Source organism: Lutra lutra, chromosome 2 (assembly GCF_902655055.1).
Source record: "Lutra lutra chromosome 2, mLutLut1.2, whole genome shotgun sequence".
In the NCBI taxonomy this organism is placed as follows: Eukaryota; Metazoa; Chordata; class Mammalia; order Carnivora; family Mustelidae; genus Lutra; species Lutra lutra.
Genome location: NC_062279.1, coordinates 79,741,268 through 79,756,951, shown reverse-complemented (window position 1 = coordinate 79,756,951; position 15,684 = coordinate 79,741,268). Strand labels below are relative to the sequence as shown.

The window sequence follows — 15,684 nt, the reverse complement described above, 5'->3', positions numbered from 1 at the left end:
TAAATAAATAAAAAATTAAAAAAAAGAAAGAAAAGTACTTTGGGGGTGTGTGTGTGACTGGGTGCCTCAGCTGGTTGAGCATCTGCCTTCAGCTCAGGTCATGATCCCAGGGTCCTGGGATCAAGCCCCAAGGTGAGCCACACTTCGGGCTCCCTGCTCAAAGCACAAATATTTCACTTCAGGAGATGATGAAGATTTTATAAGGAACTCATACAACTAGTTAAGGTCCCCTCCGTGCCACTTTTCCTCTTTAAAATATACCTGCAGTTGTGCAGTTCAGAATCAAGGCCAAAATCCATGAGTCACCATTCAAGATCCATTAAAACCAAGTTCTAACCATCCTTGTTTAGTCACTAGTCTCCTAGAGATGCATGTACAACCAGGAAGTGGTGTGGAATTCACATTCTAGGCATGAACTTTAAACCAATGAGAGAACAGAACCTTCTTTCCATTTCCATAAAATAAGTTACTGACCTGAGATACATTTTGTTTACAGATCCAGCAATGAGCTGCAATTAGCAGTGGTCAGTTCAAAAAACCCATTCTTATCCTGCCTCATCTCCCTTTCCTGTTTCCCTTCTTTTGTCTCTTACTGTCCCTTCTGCTCCCTAACAGAGTAATAAGCAAATAGTTCATAAGGACTTCTCTGCCTCAGGCTCTGCTTTCTGGTTCCTTATGGAGCACCCAGTAAGACATTTTCATTTCTACTTATCAAAAACCTCCTCATTAATTCAATCATCTTATAACATCATTCATTTGAAACCATATAAGATTACTGAGTAAGAGAGGGGGTAGGAATGCACACTCATTTTGAATTTCATGGCTCAACCTCTTACTGGCTATATGACCTTGAGCAAGTTGCTATGACATATACTTTGGAGCAATTTGTTTACATGTCATTCTACTCTCCTTCTGGCTAGAGACTGGAAAGCTAATCTATAGTCTTCAAACTCAGATATAGCTAACATTTTAGATGTGAGTTAAATGAACGCTTGTGAGATTTGAAAGGCAGAATGAATCCCAGACCATTTTCCTTGTCCTTCTTGTCTTTCCCTACGGGTGAGCAAAGCTGCAAGCGTTCCCATGACTATACTCCATTATCTTGGGGGTTGTCAGGCAGTTGCAATGACAGAATGGTCTGAATGTTTGCTCTACATCTCCCCAGTCAGAATAAAATGAACAAGGAGCCATTTTCAATTGACAAAACAAAACAAAAAAACAAAAAAACAACAAAAAAACCTTACTGGTTAGATAACCAGTGGATCTGAAGGGGGAAATTTCAAATAACAGCTTTCAAGGAACAACAGCTGAATTGACCCTAACACTGGAGTAATTGGAAAAGTAAATATGAGCAGCAACTTACGTCTTTTTGGAATACTGCTTCTCCTTACTGCAGAACTTACGTAGGGGCTAAGGTTAACTCTATCATCTGTCCCTACTTGACTGTGGGTAAAACACTTGAACTCTCGCAGCCTCTGTTCCCCATCTATAACATGTAAGTGATGATCCCAACCCTGTGTGAGGTCATGGGGTGGAAGTGTCTGCAGACTGTCAACTTGTATATGACTCAGGCTATGTTTAGGCCTGTGCATCTGTGTGTGTGTAAGCGGATCCGGGTGGGTCTGTGTGTATCTGAATGCACCTTCTGTGTGTGTAGATATGCTCATTTGTGTGTCTGCATGGGTTTTTGTGGACATGTGACTATTCATGAATGTTTCTGTGCACATGTGCGGATGGGTATATATGTATCTATGTTGTGGGTGTGTCTGTGCTAATGGCTGGGTGTTTATCCATGTATCTGAATAGATGCATGTGCATGTGTGTGTCTTTGACTGTGTTTCTGAGTTATTTCACATGAGTTCACTCCAATTTATGGGCTCAGCATCTCCTATACACACGTAGAGAGCACCCTCTAGTGCTCAGCAGGAGAAAGCACATCGCCCACAACAACACAGCTAGAATTGCCATCAACAATGCCAGTGGTTGATTCTTGTATTCACACGGCCAGTTTCCAGGACTGCCCTTGAGAGGTCGAGGAGGATCGTTCTGTCTGGAGTTGGGAACAAACTAACAGAAAACTCTGCACAGGATCCAAACCACAGGAAATTGCTTAATGGTATGAAGTGAAAATATGCATCCACTGGTAGTGGGAAAAGTATCACCAGCGAGTGGATGGGACACTGAGGCGGGGGGCTCATTATACCACATTTCCATTTGGTGAATCGCCAAGAGTAAGATTGCTGGCACATAATCAGGCTGCAATGCGAAGGAACCTTCTGTCTGTTTTCTACATTTGAGGGTCTCTGCACCTTGAGAAGCTAATCCCAGAATACACTATCTTCCCCTCCAGCTCTGTATGGTCTAGGTAAGGGCTGACAGCATCTAGAGACTACAGGTGCTATTTATTGAATAGTTACTCTGTGCCAGTCACTGCACTAATCATGCCCCATCTCATTTGATAGAAAACAACTATATGGGATGCGTACTATTATTACTATATCCATTTCAAAATGAGAAAGCTGAGGTCTAGCAACGGTAAAGAACTTGACCAACTTCACATTGTGAGAGGGAGTAAAGTCAAATTTTTGAATCCAAACCATTCACATTCAAAACACTATTATTATCATTATAGGATATTCCATGGTCTAAACATCCATTTTACAGAAAACAATATGAAATAAGAGACAGGGCACTTGCCACCAACTTGACATTAGAAAAGTGGAAGGAAGGGGCACCTGGGCGGCTCAGTGGGTAAAGCCTCTGCCTTTGGCTCAGGTCATGATCCCAGGGTTCTGGGATCAAGCCCCACATCGAGCTCTCTGCTCAGCAGGGAGCCTGCTTCCCCCCCTCTCTCTGCCTGCCTCTCTGCCTACTTGTGATCTCTATCAAATAAATAAATAAAATCTTAAAAAAAAAAGAAAAAAAGAAAAGTAGAAAGAAAACACTAGTGCTTTAAGGAAATGTATGAAATTTTCAGCAAGGGTTCCAAATTCATGTTTTGGGAAAAGAATGGTTCTCTTCAACCATAGGTTCTGGGACAACTGCACAATGACTTTCAACATGGGAAGGAGCTCCTATCCTGAAAAAACTATTCAAATGTAGAGTAATGTAGAGTAAAAACATTTCAGACATGCAAGATCTCAAAAATTTTACTTCCTGTGGGCTCTCTCAGGAAGCCACTGGAGGATGCATTCCCAAGAAAACTATGTGGGAAAAAATAAGAAAGAGAACCACACAGTATCCAGGAAACGCTCTTCTTCACTTCAGAAGAACAACAAAGGAAAGATTCTGGTTGACAGATGTATAAGAAGCTTGAAAAAAATCCATATTACAATATAAAGACTGAATATTTTAGGAGGGAGGTCATCAGGGCAAAATAATGCAAATGATAATTTGATGATTTGGAACATGTAATAAGCAGGTTTGAGATATAACGTTTATAGGAAATTTACGGAGTAAGTGAAAAAAGTGAGGAAATTTTTGACTCCAAAAACAAAGAATGTTGTACATGAAGTAAACATAATTAGAGTGTACTACTTCACACAACAGTTGATATATTTGAAGTTACAGTAAAGCAGATATTAAACACTGGTTTAATAAAAATTTATGCTATAGCTATATAGGGAGATGCAGGAGGCAAATATCATCTCTGGTTACAAGAGCTCAATACGTAATGCATGCAATTAATGAATCAAAGAGTATTGATGAAAATAGTTTTTAAAAGGAGTCAAATAGTACAAGTAGTTTTTAAGACTTTTAAGATTTTATTTTATTATTTTTTATTAAAGATCTTATTTATTTATTTGACAGAGAGAGATCACAAGTCGGCAGAGAGGCAGGAGGAAGAAGGCTCTCTGTTTGGCAGGGCGGGGCTCAATCCCAGCACCCTGGGATCATGACCTGAGCTGAAGGCAGAAGCTTTAACCCACTGAGCCACCCAGATGCCCTGACTTTTAAGATTTTATGGGCCCAGCACGCTTCCGCTGCGCAACTCTGCTGATTTTTAAGATTTTAAATGGTTGCTTCTGGGAGGCAGAAATTGAGATAATGGAAAACAGAGGACAAATTATTGTTTTTACTGTATGACTTTTAGTAATACAGTGTGTGTGCCTGACTCTGGTTAAAAAAATTAATTTAAAAATTAGCCAAGGAAAAAACCCCAAGTATTTGACAGAGCATTATTTTTTAAATTTGCAAGTAATCCTGATATAGAACATAAGTTGAAAATGAGCTCTGACATTTCTGTTTCCAACAGTTTAGCAAGAATGGATGTTCTGAAATGCACTCCCAAATGCTAGATAAATAAGAGTAAACATACTTTTTTTTTTTTTAAGATTTTATTTATTTATTTGTCAGAGAGAGAGAGGGAGAGAGAGCAAGCACAGGCAGACAGAATGGCAGGCAGAGGCAGAGGGAGAAGCAGGCTCCCCGATGAGCAAGGAGCCCGATGTGGGACTCGATCCCAGGACGCTGGGATCATGACCTGAGCCGAAGGCAGAAGCTTTAACCCACTGAGCCACCCAGGCGTCCCAGAGTAAACATACTTTTATTTTTTTATTTTTTTATTTTTTAAATTTATTTATTTGACAGAGAGATCACAAGCAGGCAGAGAGGCAGGCAGAGAGAGAGGAGGAAGCAGGCTCCCTGCTGAGCAGAGAGCCCGATGCGGGGCTCGATCCCAGGACTCTGAGATCATGACCTGAGCCGAAGGCAGCGGCTTAACCCACTGAGCCACCCAGGCGCCCCTAAACATACTTTTAAATGCATTGCTGAGCTTATAAGAAAGTCAGAAAAGTCCTTAATGAATAATTAGACAATAATAAAAATAATTCCTATCCAAAAACAAACAAAATACAGAGCTAAACTAGTGTGGTAGCCAACACAGCAGCTGAAGCTCACCTGAGCTAGGTCTCCAGCTCAGTGTCCTAGAGTTTGCTGGTTCAAAGCCCCACTAAGGAACAGAATTTCAACCTGCCAAACTGGTTAGCTGAAACTGAATTACCCACATTAAGCCAGGTCTTCAGTTAAAAAGATGAACTTATGGGGTGCCTAGATGGCTCAGTCAGTTAAGTGTCAGACTTTTGATTTCAGCTTAAGTCATGGATCTTAAGGTTTCCCTACATGAGACTCCACAAAGTCTGCTTGAGATTTTCTCTCTCCCTCTGCCTCTACCCGACTCACGTGGATGGATGCTCTCTAAATCAATCAATCAATCAATCAATCAATCAATCAATCTTTTTAAAAAAGATGAATTTAGAAAAATCTGCATGCTGGTAAAGTGAATAAAATCAGTCTGTCTCAGTTGATAATGGGTTTGAAAAATATTCATAACAGTATTTCCTAATGTTATGCACCACAGTGTTACTCTCATGTTAGTCTTGGGATTTGAATTTCAGCATAGTCCCAGGCTGAGAAAGCCCTATGCAAGAAATTCAGTTGAAATGGTTCCAGGTTGGTAGTGTTTCCTAGGATTTGGCAGAAACCAAGGCAATTCAGGTAATGTGGGATTCCCAAATTTAAAAGTCAACCAAATCTGAGCGCAAAATAAAATCTAGCAGATCCTACGGAACGTGAGGAAAAAGACAACATGAGCAAGAAGCAACAGAAATTACAAACTGGTGGACTAACACACTTGCAAAGATCACTGATCCTGAAGTTATAACGAAGTATATAAAGCAAGTATGTTTAAAGTATTTTAAAAGTAGGTTCAAAATGAAAAGACAGAGGTGAGTACTATGTGGAACAGAAAGAAGAATTTTTCCCAATCAGAAATTTCAGAGTAGGTTTCCTGAAAGAGGTGAAGACTGACTGAGCTAAATCTAGAGGAATGGTTGAGAATCATCCAGGTTGGGGCAGCTGGGTGGCTCAGATGGTTAAGCATATGCCTTGGCTCAGATCATGATCTCCAGGTCTGGGATCGAGCCCCACATCTGGCTCCCAGCTCAGTGGGAGTCTGCTTCCCCTTCTCCCTCTCCATCTCTTCCTGCTTGTGCTCTCGCTCACACACACACACACTCTCTCTCTCTCTCTCTCTCTTGCTCTCCTTCTCTCTCAAGTAAATAAATAAATCTTATTATAAAAAAAACACAACAATTACCCCGGTGAAGAGAAGGATAAAGGGAATTCCATGCAAATGTATCACTACGAGCAAAGACATGCAAGCATTGAACAGCATTGGGAGTTCATGGGAAACTACAAATATTTCTCTATTACTGAAGTGACAAATGCAGAGCAGGGAGCAGTAGTGATAGAGGTAACATGATGAAGGAGGGGTTCTAGCAGAGGGCTTGTATACCATGTTAAGAAACAGACTTTACTTGACAGACAATAGAGTTCCTGAAGGATTTTGGGAATATCATGGACATTTTTATTTTAGGTACATGGCTCTGATAATAGTGAGAGGAAAGAACATAATAGGGGAACAGTTGCAAGGGTGGAGATTGGCTAGGAGGCACTTCATAGTTTAGGTTACAGACACTGAAGACTTGAATTGTGAGAAGAGAAACAGATTTGAGAAATATTTAGAAGATAAAATGGACAAAATCCGGTGACTAGTTACGGGAAGAATGAAAGGAGAACAGATAGCTCTAATGTTGGGTTACTGAGTGTTGCTAATTGATTTCTGTAATACAAGAGTAGGTTTGTGGTGTAGGAAGATAATGAGCTAAATTCTGAAGATGTTAGATCACTAGTTAGGTTTTTGAAGATGTTAGGTTACTAGTGGGAAATTGATGTTAGGATGTTTAACCAGCAACTGGGTTAATAAATGTGATGCTCAGTGACACAGTCAGAGCTAAAGTAAGGAACTACATTTTTGATAATTCAACTAAGGAGACTGTAGAGAGAGAGAAGGAAGAATAGACATTTGGGTTAGGAAATAATCTGCTATCAGAAATAGCTCTATATTTTTTGGAATAAAACAGGTTCTAAATAAGTACAACTATGCACAAGATATGAAGTCTTACAAAAAAATTGAAAAATCCTATATATATATATACACACAGACACATTTTATGTATATGTATATATATGTTTGTATGTATATATACACACACGCTTATATTATATACACACATATTATAGTAGACATGGTATAGCGACTTGATAAAATATAATTATTAGAAATAATGTTTAACAGTATGGTATTGGCACAAAAATAGACACATAGATCAGTAGGACAGAGAACCCAGAAATGAACTCATGTATGTATTGTCTATTTTTGACAGAGGAAGCAAGAATATACAATGTAGAAATGATAGTTTCTTCAATAAATGGTGCTGGGAAACCTGGACAGCCACATACAGAAAAATGAAATGGGACCACTATCTTATACCATATAGAAAAATTAACTCAAAATGAATTACAGACTTGAATGTAAGATCTGAAACCATAAAACTCCTAGAAGAAAACAGGCATTAAGCTTCTTGACATCAGTCTTAGTAATGTTTTCTTGAATCTGACTCCAAAGGCAAGGGAAACAAAAACGAAAATAATATCCACAGCATATAAAGAACTCATACATCTCAACAACAACAAAACCCCCAAACAATTCAACTAAAAAATGGGCAGAAGATCTGAACAGACATTTTTTCAAAGAAGACATACAGAAAGCCAACAGGTACATACAAAGATGCTCAACATCACTAATCATCAAGGAAATGCAAATAAAACCCACGTGAAATATTTCCTCATACCTGCTATCAAAAAGGCAAGAAATAACAAGTGTTGGAGAGGATGTAGACAAAAGGGAATCCTTGTATACTGTTGGTGGGAATATAAATTGGTGAAACCACTACAGAAAACAGCATGGAGGGTCCTCAAAAAATTAAAAATAAAACTACCAGATGATCCAGCAATTCCACTACTGGGTATCTACCCAAAGAAAACAAAAATGTTCATTCAAAAAGATATATGCAGCCCTCTATTCACTGCAACATTATCTACAATATCTGAGATATGGAAACAATCTAAGTGTCCGTCAAAAGATGAGGGGATAAAAAAAGATGTGTGTGAGAGAGAGAAAAATGGAGCAATACTCAGCCCCTCATGAATAAAATCCTGCCATTTATGCCAACATGCATGGACCTTGAGGATATTTGCTAAGTAAAATAAGTCAAATACCACATGGTTTCACTTATATGTGAAATCTAAAAAACGAAACAAACAAAACCAAACCAAACCCAGACTCATAAATACATAGAACAGATTGGTGGTTGCCCCAGGGAAGGGGGCTGTTGGTCAGGGAGCAAAATGATGAAGATCAACTACAAACTTCCAGTAATAAAATAAATAGTCATGAGGGTAATGTCCTGCCTAGGAAATATATTAGTAACACTGTATTAATTTTGTACAGTGACACATAATAACTAGACTTATTGTGGTGATCATTTATCAATGTATACAAATGGCAAATCAATATGTTGTACACCTTCAACTAATGTAATACTGTGTGTCAATTATACCTCAATTTAAAAAAATGATGTTTAGGAAAAGTTTATAATAATGCAGAAATATTTATGATGTCAAATATTCCCTTATGATTTTAAAAACACTATATATTAAACATTATAGATTTTGCTCTGCACATTTTTATAAAGGAAAACATCTGCAGGATCAGTGTCATTGTTTTGAGGTTGAGTCATGAGATTCTTCTGTCCACTTTTCTTTAGCTCCCAAATTCCATATATAATAATTTTATAATTGTAAAAACTATGAAAGAAAAATATTTCCTTCTACTTCTAGTAATGACAAATGTAGCTAAATAAACTTCCTCTGAGCACAGTACCTGACACATATTTGGCTCTCAATGAATGCATGAACATGTCAGTACTTGAGTATTTGAAGGAAGTCATCTTGGAATTTTTGCCCTATCACAGAAGCCCGAGACCCATCCTGTCTCCTGTAGGGAATCTTACCAGTTGCTGAATTTTGCAAAGTGTGAGACATGGTCCTGCCTCTGGGTCTCAGGAGGATGCTTCAGGCTTTCATTTCTGATGCTGACCCTGGGCCTTGATAGGCCTTCCCCTGGGGTAACCACAAACCATTCTTTCTAGCCTCTTGTTTGGGTACCAGGATCTGTACAGCTCATGTCAGCTCTTTTGAATGCAGTTTAGAGTAGGACTGTGGGTACTATCTAATTTGTAGATACTGGTCCTGCAGAGAGAATTTGAGATGCCAACCCTTCAATTTAGTAGACTGGTTGGCGTCTTGAGGTCTCGTTTTCTTTCTGACCCATCCTGATATTTCCAAGACTCTACGGCTTTTTTAAGGGACAATAGAGGAGGCCATTTAGTAAGCCCAATAGTGACTGCAACAAGAATGCTAATGAGCCCTTAACTCTAGCATCACCCTCATAACAGCTGTATTAGCTAGGCATTTAGATTTCTTGCAACAGATGAGATAAAGGGTATGGGTCAAATGACTTTCCCAATGTCGGGCAGCTGTACAGGGGGATTTTCAATAAACAATGGGTCAGTAACATTACTATTATTATTATTACACTGTCCAAGTCTCTGGAGAAAGGATCACATCCTCAGCAGATCAATGCCTTGAAAAGTCTCTGAGGACCTGTGGCCACACCTGGATGCTGGGAGATTCCAAGGCCATGCCTGGGCTAGAGCACCCTCCAGGAGTATGAGACTTGCCTGCTGGCAAGGAACAAATCCAAGACTCCTCAGACTTCACAAAGCTCCACCAGAAACTCCCGTGTGAGAGAAGCTCTCCAACTCAGAAGCAATAAAGACAGAACTGAGAGAAGTGAAGCCTGGGAAAGACCCTCAGGCCCCATCCCTGGAGATGGCCCTGCTCCAAGCATGTTGGTGGGCTCTGTTTGCAGGTGTCCCTTCCTTTACTCAGTCATTCCCCACGGTTTATAGATCAACTACTAGATGCTAAGCTCAGATGATAGGGATAGAGTAGTGAACGTGATAGACCAGGTCACCTTCCTCAAAAAAGATAAACTAAATGAAAATTCCCAACAGTATGTAAAATGCTGTAATGGGGGAAATAAGGGCATCTATCCTCTTTTATCAGGGTCAAAGAAGATCTATAGGTACAGCTCTTTCTTTAAAGCTGGGAGGAAATAAGAAAAGAGGAGTGAGATTCAAGTGTTTTAGAATATTTGTTAGTGAAATCTTCCTACTTGATGGTTTCTAGTTCCTGTTTGGAGTAGACAAGGTATATCTGGTGAGGTAGTGAGGCTGAAGTTTGATCAAAGCGGAGAAGGTTCCAACTAATTTTAAGTAAGATGGGAGAAAGTTGTCCTGACATCAGGTATGGGGTGGGGGGCTTGATATGACCTAACTCCAGGAAACTCCACTCCTACTGTATTCTATGTTACCAGAACTTTTTTGAGCACAAAGGACAACTCTACACAGTGAATGACGCCTCCTGGACGTGTATAATACTAAGAGCTGTGGGTGTGGACACAAAGCATTTGAAAAGTTTTCTAGAGAAATACCTTATTTCCCCTAGCATTATGCAGTTTAATGAGCTTTCTGTCCCCCCCCTTTTTTTGGCTTTCCCACATGAGCATGAGCTGTCTTAAAGGGGAAACAAAATCACAACATGAGTTCTAGAAGCAAAATGAGAGTAGGGGGTTTCTTCCTAGGTTGTATCCTTATCTTATTATTATTTTTTTGACAAGTCATTCAGTTGTATCTTGGATTATACACCCTGACTACCTTGTTCCCTCTTTCTCTGGAAATAAGCAAAGACTTGGAAGGCTAGTTTGACATACTATGTAATCCAAAGCAAATCACTCAGTCCCTTTAAGCTGCCATCTCTCTCCTGTTCATAAAGTCTTTGGGATATAGTACTTGGAAAAGTCAAGCTTCAAGAATCAGAAAGGTGGATGTACAATATTACTGAATATAAGAATATAAATTAATCTTCTGAGAAAGTAGGCTCTTCTTCTGGAGGCCTAGCTATTTCTGTAGGACCTAAAGTGGTTTTTGTAGGGCCTCCATAAAGTTCTAGTTTTCCAGGTTATTTCCTATGAGTTAGATGAGAGGAGATAAAAATTCTGTTATTCTCCCTATTGGAAGGAGATGGAAAGGACTCTGCAGGGCCACTACCAATCTTTGATGTGGAACTTTCTCAGAACTTTGTTGGTGGACCAAATTTTTGGTAATCACCTTACCTCCTACTGCAAGAGGGGTTTCCCAAGGAAACTGGCAACTTCATTGTGGTGTCAGCCCCTAAATGGGTGAGAATAAGGCCAACTAGTGCAGACACTTTAATTGGGCTTCTTTCATCTTTAAGCAATTTTTATGGATTCAAAGATCTTGAGAGGTAAGCCCTACCTCTGCTGTACTCAAAGTTGATTATGAGTTTCTAGCAAATGGTGAGGGTCTGGATCAGGGAAGGAGAACCCCAGGGAGGTATTCAGGTACTGTTTCTGAACCCAACAAGGATACCAAATTACTGGTATCCCAAGGCACATAGTATTTCCCAAGAGGAGACAATGAATTCTTAGGAGAAAGTCATGAATGAAACACACCTGCCCGCATCCAATCCTGAGAGAGATGCTTCAACTTCTTGCCCAAGTGTACCATTAATGCTTTTTTGAGTTGCTTCTAGTCCAGATTCCTTTGAGCTCCTTGATAACTAATTTCCTAAATAATCTTCTGGGTGGTATCCCACTCATCAGCAAGTGATATTCTGATTTTCCCAGAAGAATTTACTTCATAGCCTAATCTTGGTTGTTTTGGAAGGGAATCCTCCTTTTCTTTCTGCTCCTAAATCTGGAAATCCAGTCTATTTCTGACCCTATCTCTGAGAGTACCTGGATATCAAGACTGAGGAAAGGGAAGCTGTCAGCTTCCACATGCCTGGTTGTAGAAGCTGCCTAGAGAGAGGAGGCATCTCTTTTGAGCAGAGTATGAAGCTTTTGTTGGAAATCACAGTATGTGAGGAAGAATAAATCCTTTGCAGATATCTGCTACCAGGAGAAAGCTGAAATGCACAGGTTTGACTAGTTAATGCCTGAAATTTCTGGGATAGAAGAGTCCAATCAACAGGAGTTATTTGGATATGAACTGTATGGAGACAGTGTTCAGTAAAGGTGACACTAAGTCATACTGAGAGTTAAAGTGAAATCTGGTGGAGATGTATTGGTGTTCTTGCTGGGGAATGACTGGGAAATTAGTCAGTAAAACCCATAAGATATGTCGAGTTTGTTGAAAAGATGACTTTTCTGAGATTGGTGGGATCAGGGCAAGAGCTAGAGACAAAGTAAGGTCTGGTTGGACAAAAAGATCCAGTATCAGAGTGTGCTCTGAGGAAGAAGGGAAAGGGCAAATAGTTTGGCATAAAAGATGGTTCTCTGTGAATGTGGAGTACAGTAGCAAAAAGGGCTCTCCGGTGACAGAGAAGCCCAGTGTAGATGGTGAAGAGGCAAAAGTTGGCAAAAATTAGTAGGGAGGATTCTCAGGTCACAGCTGGGAAAACCAGTGGCAGGGGTAAAAGAAGGTAAGTGAAAGTTAGAATGGCCACATGGCAAGGAAGGATCTAAGAACAAAGACGGTGACAGCCATCAGAGGTTTGGAAACAGTGAAAATGTGGGGGTAATGGTAGAGTGGCCTCTGGTGGCAGAGAGAAGACCAGTGATAACAGTTAAAGGAACAATAAGGGAATGGGACTCAATGTGATGGCAAGATACAATGAGAAAAAGGGAAACAGAAAGGATCAGAAACAAAATGGGGTCAATGAGGGAAGATGAACTTTGGAAAGTTACTCTAAGGACTCATTCAGAAAGCCTAGCAATTGGGCCTTTGAAGAATCTGGTGAAGGACTACAGACAAGAGGCAAGAGTGCTCAGGCAGAAGGGCTGGGAACTGGTTATCTAGAATTTCTGGTGAGATGGGAGAGAACAGAGGACTCCCAAAGAAATGTCAACTGCAGAAACTATACTGCACTCCTCAATTCTGGGCTCTTGCTATAGTAGTTAAAGAAGTTTTAATGGTCCGAAAGCTTGCTCATGGAGACTGTAGGAGGCAGGAAACTGCAAACTGCAGCCAGGATCAGAATGGGGACAGAAAGGCCTGGCAAACCAGGAAGGGATCAATTTCCCCACACTCCTCACAGTACAATACACCTTCTGTCACTCACCTGGAGGCTTTAATAGTCTCTTCTCAATGGATTTCCTCAGTTTATGTCAATCTCCGGCTACACTTGGGCCCAGAATTACATGTACTATGTTAGAAAGAGATTAGGAAAAGAGCATCTGGCTGTCTTAGTTGATAGAGCATGTGACTCCTGATCTCAGGGTTGTAAACTTGAACCCCACGCTGCATGTAGAGATTACATACATACATATACACACATACATGAGAGATTAGGAAAGAGGGGGAAGACAAACATGTCCAAAGACAAACAAATCAGCTCAAGGCCAACTTTAGCTTCTTTCTGGCAAGTTCTCCAAATCAGGAAGTTAGGAGACTAGGTGTATGTGGTGGAGGTTGGAACATGGATCTTACAGGATGCTGCAGAATAGGTTTTGGAGGAGACTGGAAATTAGACTCTGAGAGCCCTAGGAATTTGTGATTAAATGGTGAAGGATAATAAAAGACTCATACACGTATAGCATTTTATCATTTACAAAGTACTTTCACACTTGTTATTCAATGTGTCCCATTAAACAACTCGTGAAGAATCAGCCTTGAGTAAGTTACATAAATGTACATTGTTAGGACCAGGAAATTTTCCTTCCCAAAATAACCAGTTGTGGTCCCCCATACCTCACTTCAATAACCACTTAGCAAGACCCGTTGTCCAGCTCCATCATTCTTTGATTAAAAAGATACACTCGGTAGGGACTCCGAGAAACGTGCCAGGTTCTAACTTCCTATGAGCGTCTCCTCTAAGGGATTTGTTTTCTGCGAGGGACTTGTTCTAGCATCTACACACAGATACTGTGTACCAGGCACCTTCTGAAAAGAAGAAACTATGTTTAATCCTAGGGGAACTCAGGGTTGAATAGGTGGGAGCTTACTTTTTAATGCTTCGCCTTTGGTCCTCTTACTGACTTTTCAATGACACCGAAAGGCAAGAACAAAGGGCTAGAGCTCAATTTTTGCACTCATTTCTCTAACTACAAATATGGATTATTTGAGAATAAGATGACTTTCAACACTAAAAATAATCACACTCTCCAATCCTATCAATCATTTCTAAAGTGGAGAAAAATATCTTCTATTTTGCCTTTTTTCAAAAAACTCAGAGGATTTTCTGCATGTGATCTTTGGTTAAATTTTTAAGAATTTTTTTTTTAGATTTACAGATTAATTGCACATAGTACATAGAATTCCATATACCCATTCCCACTCACTACTCCCCATACATACACAGTTTCCTCATTATGTACATCTTGCATTAGTGTGGCACTTTTTTCTAGTTAATGAATCAATATTGATATATTTTTAACTATAGTCCATAATTAAAATAAAATTCATTCTTTATACAATTGTATGGGTTTCAACAAATGCATAAAGACACAGATCCACCATTATAGTTTCTTTTTCTTTTCTTTTTTTTTAGCCACCATTATAGTTTCTTACGGAATAGTTTACTGCCCTAATAATCCTTCATGTTCCACATGTTCATTCCTCTAATCCCTCCCCCTGAAGCTCAGGCAATCTTTGATCTTTTTACTGCTCCTGTAGTTTGCCTTTTCCAAAAGTGTCATGTAGTTGGAATCACACAGTATGTAGCCATTTCAAACTGGCTTCTTTCACTTAACAATATGCATTTAAGGTTCTACCATGACTTTCCTTGGCATGGTTGCTCATTTCTTTTTACCATGGAATACTATTCCATTACATGGATGTACCACAGTTTGGTTATCCATTCTCTTTCGGAAAGACATCTTGGTTGCTTCCAGCATGGGGCGACTATGACTCAGGCTGCTACAAACCACTGTAAATTTTTGTGCGGACAAGTTTTCAGTTCAGTTGGGTAAATACCTAGGAGTACAATTGTTAAACTGTATGGTAAGAATATTATTTAACTTTCTAAGAAACTGCCAATTGTTTTCCAACGTGGTTGCATCATTTTGTATTCTCTGTTGCTTGGCCACACTTTGAGCAACGGTATTGTCAGATTTTTGAATTTTGACCCTTGTAGTAGGTATGCAGTGCTATCTTATTATTTCAATTAGCCATTCCCTAAGGCCTGATGCTGTTGCACATCTTTTTATATGCTTATTTATCATCTTTATATCTTCTTTGGTGAGGTATCTGTTCTTTTGCTCATTTTAAAAATGGGTTGTTTACTTATGGTCAGGTTTTTTAAAGTTCTTGGTTTATTTGCATACCATTTCTTTATCAGATATGTTTTGCAAATACTATCTCCAAGTCTGGGGCTTATCTTTTCATTTTCTTAACAGTGATTTTTCAGAGCAGAAGTTATTGATTTTAATGAAATCCAACTTACCAATTATTTTTTTGTGAATTGTGCTTTTGGTGTTCTATCTCTAAAGTCACTGCCAAATCCAAGGTCACCTAGATATTCTAAGTTACCTTCTAGAAATTTTGTAGTTTTGCATTTACATTTAGGCCTGTGGCTTAATTTTTTAGTTAATTTTGTGAAATATGCAAAGTCTGTGTCCAGATTCTTTTTTTTTTGCATATTGATATCTGGTTATTCCAGCACCATTGGTTGAAAAGACTACCCTTTCTCCTCTGA

The 15,684-nt window shown here is 39.4% G+C and overlaps 1 protein-coding gene across 1 annotated transcript in view; it reads right to left on the bottom strand.

The window, feature by feature from the left end:
* LOC125094089 (zinc finger CCHC-type and RNA-binding motif-containing protein 1-like) overlaps positions 1 to 14,884 on the bottom strand; it is a 36,579-nt gene extending 21,695 nt beyond the window's left edge. The window contains exon 1 of the mRNA XM_047719825.1: positions 14,831 to 14,884. Within this exon, the coding sequence (XP_047575781.1) occupies positions 14,831 to 14,884 (54 nt within the window). The remainder of the gene's footprint in view (positions 1 to 14,830) is intronic.
* Between the last annotated feature and the right edge of the window lie 800 nt (positions 14,885 to 15,684).